Genomic DNA, 7064 nt, shown 5'->3' with positions numbered 1-7064 from the left:
GTAGTAGTGTAGTAGTAGTGTAGTAGTAGTGTAGTAGTAGTAGTAGTGTAGTAGTAGTGTAATGATATGAGATTTAAAAGAGTTAAGAAATCGTAGATAATCGATGCCAGCCGGATTATGGTTGTCGAGATTCTGATACAATCGGGATTTCAAACGTCGGGATTTCGATAGACCGTATTTCGGTTTGTCGGGCTTGCGATATAGACCCAAAATATTTACATTTAACATCAAAAGTTTGATATGTTTGAAATTGTTACCCATTCATGTGTCGGCTTTTGTCAGTTGCTTTACTGTTGCTACTTCTCGAAATGTTCGTTAATAAAAATATTTTACATCCTTGTATTGTATTTCTGTAAAATTTTATGTCCGTGAGACGCAGTGAAAGAACGCAGACACCGCTGAGAGAAAATAAAGAAGAGTTTATGATTTAAATTCTATGTTTATCCGTATGGCGGGGACCCCGAAAGGCATAAATACGGGATGTTTTGTAAACTTTCGGGAAGTTGTTGATTTTATATTTCATAACGACGACAACAATAATAATAATAATTCTCACGGCGGATTTGTTCCATCTGGTGGTAACACTTTAACAACAACTAAGTTTGAAAATTTATGCTCATCCAGTGTGCGAGTGACAGAGGGGATGTAGCGTTGGAGCAGCGAACCCTTCGCAATCCTGGCAATGTCTTCGGCAAGCGCAGGCCCACGCACACGCAGGACAACTGTACCCATTGTCGCTGACATTAACAGATCGCATACATTCGCAGGGCATTAATTGTTGCACATTGTTTAGGGCCTACCGTGTAATTGATATATTACGTCCTGACAAACGCACCCAAAGAGAAATTTCAATATTCTATTAGAGATTCGCTTTCACCAGACGCAGGACAAAAGGTATGCGTGCATATATACAGACGTCTGCCATCATCGATACCAGAAATATGCGTACCACGATGATGGCAATGATAAAACATACGGACAACAATGGATGCGAGTAATTGAAATAAATAAAAATGAATGCGAAAGAGATTGGTCGGATCCGATCAAGTGGCTTGCAAATCCTCTTCGATCCCAGATTGAATTCGACTCCCGAGAAATTGGATATTCGCAGACGAAATAAATGCATAATGAGGTTGTCCCTCACAGAGAAAACTGCTCCCAATAATGCGGAATAACAACGGAGCAATAATAGGACGAAGAGGATGGAGTGAAAAAAAATGGTGGGCCGATGATTAAAAAGGGCCTCGAAGAAATATTTATGAATGGGGGAAGATGGAAAAATACAGGGAGCGCAAGTGTCGGGGTCGGTGCCGTCTCGTGCGAACAAGTGAACAAAACTTTTGTCGGGCTGTCGAGAGAAATTGAAGAAGAGGAAGATGAAGGATAATAATTGAAATTTCTGCGGATACCTTTTTTTTGCTTATTCTTCGTCCTTGGTGAAATATTATAATTGCTTTTTTCTTTTTATTAAAAATACAATGTTTTCTTACAGCTTATGAAAATATCCTTTAAAAAAATCTGACAAACAAAAAAAAAATGATTCAATTAATAATACCTTTAAAAATTAATGCTCATCAATGTATATTGTATATATTGTAAGAGACATAAGTCAAGAGAAATTATTTATATTAGAATGAGAAAGAGTAGAGTAGAAAAAATGATCTAATTAGTCTGCATGTAAATCTGTAGAACCCAATAAATACGTCGTTCGGAATTGAACACCTTTTGTTTCTCTAAGAGGCTTAAGATCCGACCGACAAAGGCAAAAAGAAACAAGGCTTTCACCGAAATGTTTATAAGGAATTAATTGGCCCGTCGAAATTGGGGGTTGGCGAATAAATCAATTTTAATGAATCCGGAGAGAAAGAAAACGGCCGACGAAAATCGAGCAAAACGAAAGAGCAAATACCGAGCAGAGTGATATCTGTTCTCTTATACCGTACATACATACACAAAGCCTACGTTGGCGTTCCTTTTCAGAAATTTATTCATGTGTGTGGGTAATCATAAAGATCAGAATGGCGCCTTAATATGCAAATAGAACCTGTTACGAACTGCATTTCATTGCATCAATTTGTGCCGCCGTAAATAATAGCGAAAAATTTATGTTTCGTCAGATAGCAGAAACTAAATAATTCAGCACGAGAAAATAAAAAACAACAACAACATCAACAACAACAGAAAAAAAAATAAGACGGGCGTCAGACAGGCAATGCTGATAGAAAAAGGCGGCGTTAAGAACCAAAAACGAAAAGTACGAAATGTGTATGCATTTAATGGTGAGTGGAAAGAGAAACGCGAATTTTCTGAAAGTTTCGCCCCTCTACATTTGTGACTCGCATATTTCAATTTTTATCTCTCGCTTCTCGACTCTCATTCTCTCTATCAGTTTAAACAAATTTTCTTCAATCTCATTCCGCACCATTTGTACTTCGCCCCCAATTTTCGAGGAAATCTTTCTTACTCGATCAAGGTTTTAACCACCGACGGAAATGCAATATGTAGTTTAATCTTTCGTGATCACGTTATGTAAAATCAATACAATTGTCAGACTGATATATCTGAATTACACATTATGTTCTATCATATTTTTTCATTATGTCATCATATTATATTTACAATCTATTCCTTTAGAATAATCAATAATTTTACTCGAGTTTGATAAACTTGTATAGAAGCTAACAATTATTATTTATATATAATTTCAGAATTCAAAATATAAATAATTTAAAGGTTAAATACGTTAATTTTTTGCGACCTTTAACCTAGAGCAATGAATATACACTTTTTTTTTCATTCATTAATACTTTATATCATATAGAGTGTGTATTATAATCTCTCACACTCAATACAAAACATTTAAAATACTATTTTGTTTGTATAGTAATATATTTTTAATTAACTATATTTCATTTTTTGTTCATTATTTGTTGGAAAATTTTATATTTTATTAAATTTATTAAATGATTTGAATGTAGATGTACTTGCGTGAACATACAAATTTAAGTCAGACACGTTTTGTGACTTTGTTTACTCCTCACCAATAGATTTCTAGTCATTCTAATTTTCTCTCATTCCTTTATATTATTCCTTTCCTTTTTATATTATTTTACCTTGAAAGTTTGAAATTAATCTTCTTTTTTTTAGTTAATTGGTGTAGATTTATTACTAATGAACATTTATATATATTTCAAGGTGAAGGTAATATTGATTTGTTTGCGTTAGGAAAATTTGGATGTATTTTTAGAAAAATTATACTTAATGAAGCACCTAAACTACACACAACAACAAATTTGTAATCACAAAATATGCAATATTAATTGAATACATTACAAGAAAATCTGCATAAAATATTTAATTCTTTAAATAATTTGTTATAAACACAAATATTCAATTTTAAACGTAATCAATTGATTTCATATTGGTTTTTGATCAAAGTAAATTTAGCTATAAAAATCCTAAATCATTCTGTCTATATATTCCTTAAATAAATATTAAATAGTGCAGCTAATTTCTGCATGTAAAATAGGCTTAGATTTGTCTTATTGATTCTATATGATTTATAGTTAATCCGGACATGTTAATGAAGGTGATTAAGTACTATTAATCAATTATAATCTGCATTAAGTTTATGTTATCGTACAGAATAATAACGAGTTTCAAATGGTTTTACATTAATAAAACTAGTAGTTTCGGCCTTTTCTGAAAATTACTATCACAATTAGTATTTTATTTCAAACACTACACAACTTGCATGTGTTTTGTCTTATAACTAAGATGATTCGGTTATATAATTTGACATAATAGGAAATCTCATTCAATATCTCGCATAATCCTACTTTACTGTAGCCCGGTTTGAAGAATTTGAAAACAAACTAAATTTTAAATGAGCAAAATAAATTTGATTGATTATTATTTCTATCATGTCTCTTTTTGTGCTGTTTATCTTTATGCAGACAATACATATTTCAATTTAATTGAACTGATTACCCGGACTAATATATTTTAACCAATATTCAAACTTTTACGGAATTTATAAAACATAAAAAAATACCATTTTTATTTCAACATCAAACACACTAATGATTTGTACACTAATCATTTACTACAAAATGTACTATCTGTGAATTCGTCAAACTTATATCAAACAAACTATTTCAATAAATCTCTTTGATTTTGAAGTAAATAAAAATTGACCGATTCTTTTTATTTGTCATATTTGTAAAAAGTGCGCATGGGTAAAATTGAATAAAATATAAATAAATCATTATTTTTGTCTACTGAAAAGGAGGAAGGAATCAATCTTGTTTCTACATGCTACAAATTTAGGTCACGTTAATTTTACGAAACGCATGAGAAAAAACTCGCATTACTGGATACACAGTAAATAATAACTATGGACGCAATATATTTCGAACGTCGAANNNTGCTTTTAATGGCATCATAAAATATAATGAATAATTAACAACTGTATATGAAATTTAATTAGTCTCTTAAATTTAGATCTAATTCTATTTATTTTTTTAAATACAGTTAATCTCGCATAGTACGAGTAATTCACAAATATCGCGGACTGTTTGAAACGAGACTCGAAAAAATAATAAATAAAAAAATAAACCGTAAGACTTGATTCTGCTAAATCGATCATTTCAAAAATATTATTTTAAAATTTATTTTTGTTTTACTAAATTGAAATTTAGTTTGTTTTAAAATTTCAAACCGGACTATAGTGAAACTGGACTGATTGAAGCCGTACTATGCAAAGTTTTTGCTGTGCATATTTATCGTATGTATTTGTTTATATTACAAATTGATTTAATATTTACAATAAAACCTATCTAAAACTGTAATGTTTGATAGAAAATATGAAATATCTTAATGTTATTATAAAAATTGTTAAAAATAAATTTTGAGTACAAAATTAAATTATTTTATTGTTATTTCTTCTTACTACAATATTTAAAAAAATCTTCTGAAGCGTTAAATGAGTAAGAAAATTGCGAATTTAAATAAGATTAAACAATAATCTTTTTGTAGATGAAGTAGTTTTCTCGTTATTTTCTTGATAATATAATTATGTTAAATATTTGAGGAGAAAATGGTACCAAAGTAATCAAGATTATGTTATAAAGTAAGGACAATAGGTCGTTGCCCTTTCGCTAGAGTAAACATAATAAATTTCATTTAAACAATTACATTTTATAGTCTAGTCAAGATAAAATAATACAGTCGTACATTTGAAATGAATAATTTGTGGAAAAACCTTGACTCAACCGAATTTACAACTAGTTCGTTAACGATCTTTAGCTATATATATATACTTGTATATATATTATATTTCCCTTATTACTTTAATGTATGCATTTTCCCCTTAAACGCCAAATAATTGGAACGGGACATGAATTTTTATACGTGCCGTTTCGCCCTTAAGTTTTCCCTTTTCATATTTTTTTTATCCTTCGTTTCCTTGCACGGTCCGACGGTGTTGTTGTTAATAATTCAGGACTAGTTGAAAGTTTAGATGTGATTAATGCACGTCCGAAAGGCTGTTAATGTTCCCGCTCGAGTTTTCCAAATGCGTTTTTAATGTGTGCATTGTGTGAGAGGTGTAAATGAAATTGGAAAGGAAAAATTTTTAGCTGAGGTCTTTCCATTAATCACCGTACCGCGTTCACATGTATCTCTATATATATATCTGCGAAGTAATAAGTGGTCGGTGCAAACATTTTCATTTTTCCCAAGATTACCGTCATGAGACACGCAACTTTGTTCTTCCTGCTGATCGCTTCGGTTCTGGTGTCTGCGCAGAACTCCTACACAACGAAATACGATGCAATCAACGTGGACGGCATATTGGGAAACACGAGGCTGCTGAATAATTACCTGAACTGTCTTCTGGATAAGGGAAGATGCAACGAGGAGGGAAAGACCCTTAAGGAAGTCGTGCCAGATGCTCTCATAACCGATTGCAGCAAATGCAGCCCAACCCAAAGGACGTCCATCGAGAAGGTCATCAGACACCTGGTGAAGTACAGAAGGGCTGATTTTAATGCTCTTGCTGCAAAGTACGATCCGCAGGCCGCATACCGTTCTAAGTATCAAAAATATTTAGCTTAAAATTTTGAAAACAAGGTATTTTCAATAAAACAAATATGCATTATTATCAATTATATTATTACACCTTTTCAATTATAGGAATATATCAATTTATTGCGATTTTTTATAATTAAAATGTTTATTATTTCACATATAAAATAGTTCAAATATTCATATTCTCAATCACATAAGTTAAAATATTATTAAATAGATGATTTTACCTTTGCAACAAATCTTTTTGCTTTTAATTTTCTTATTGTTTTATTCTGTTGAGTTTTAATTTGTTGCAATAAACGTTATTATTAGAAGGTTTTTCATATTAATATACAATGTTTTAATTAATTTTCAATTGTAATTAACAATTTTTTTTAATACAATGAGTTTCAGAAATTATACAAAACTAAAATAAATAATTATTTGAATAAATAACCAAAAATTGTTCCTCTTTGATATTTTTATACCCTTATTAAATCTGTTTTTACAAGGATTATTTCTACACGATTTGAAAATAACACAGTTATACTTCTTTTCGATGTTTCAATTCAATCTTCTAATTTTTCATATACACTGTTTACATGGATTCTTCAGGAACCTGATGAAAATAGGTTTCAGTGTATAAAATAAAAAAAGTTGACTTTATTTAGCTTTATTCAATTATTTGATATTTTTTTACACTTTTTGATAAATTTGGAAGAATATTAAAAATGTTTATTACTTTCGTAAAAAAACTTACAGTTATCAAAAGTCTTATTAATGTTTATATTTAATAAATAAATCAATAAAAAAAATCTTTGATACGTCCAAAAAACTAAACAAAATGATATTTGAAAACAAATAAACAGCATTTATTATATACCATAATAGCCAATCGTTACAATACATTTCCGAAAAATAACTTTTTTGACTCATCACATTTTCGTGCAGTCAGGAGAGATGCTTAAATAAATCAATAAAATGGGAATCCTTTC

The 7064-nt window shown here is 30.3% G+C and overlaps 1 protein-coding gene across 1 annotated transcript; it reads left to right on the top strand.

Annotated features, from left to right (window-relative positions):
- Nucleotides 1-2087: 2087 nt before the first annotated feature.
- Nucleotides 2088-6117, top strand: LOC108562571 (ejaculatory bulb-specific protein 3-like). Its single transcript, XM_017920957.1, has 2 exons — nt 2088-2279; nt 5743-6117. The coding sequence occupies exons 1-2, from the start codon at nt 2262-2264 to the stop codon at nt 6115-6117; spliced, it is 393 nt and encodes a 130-aa protein (XP_017776446.1). The 5' UTR covers nt 2088-2261.
- Nucleotides 6118-7064: the final 947 nt, after the last annotated feature.

The sequence above is a fragment of the Nicrophorus vespilloides genome, unplaced genomic scaffold, assembly GCF_001412225.1.
Source record: "Nicrophorus vespilloides isolate i.1.1-1 unplaced genomic scaffold, Nicve_v1.0, whole genome shotgun sequence".
In the NCBI taxonomy this organism is placed as follows: Eukaryota; Metazoa; Arthropoda; class Insecta; order Coleoptera; family Silphidae; genus Nicrophorus; species Nicrophorus vespilloides.
The sequence above is the reverse complement of the archived record's forward strand: the minus strand, read 5'-3'. Positions and strand labels throughout refer to the sequence as shown.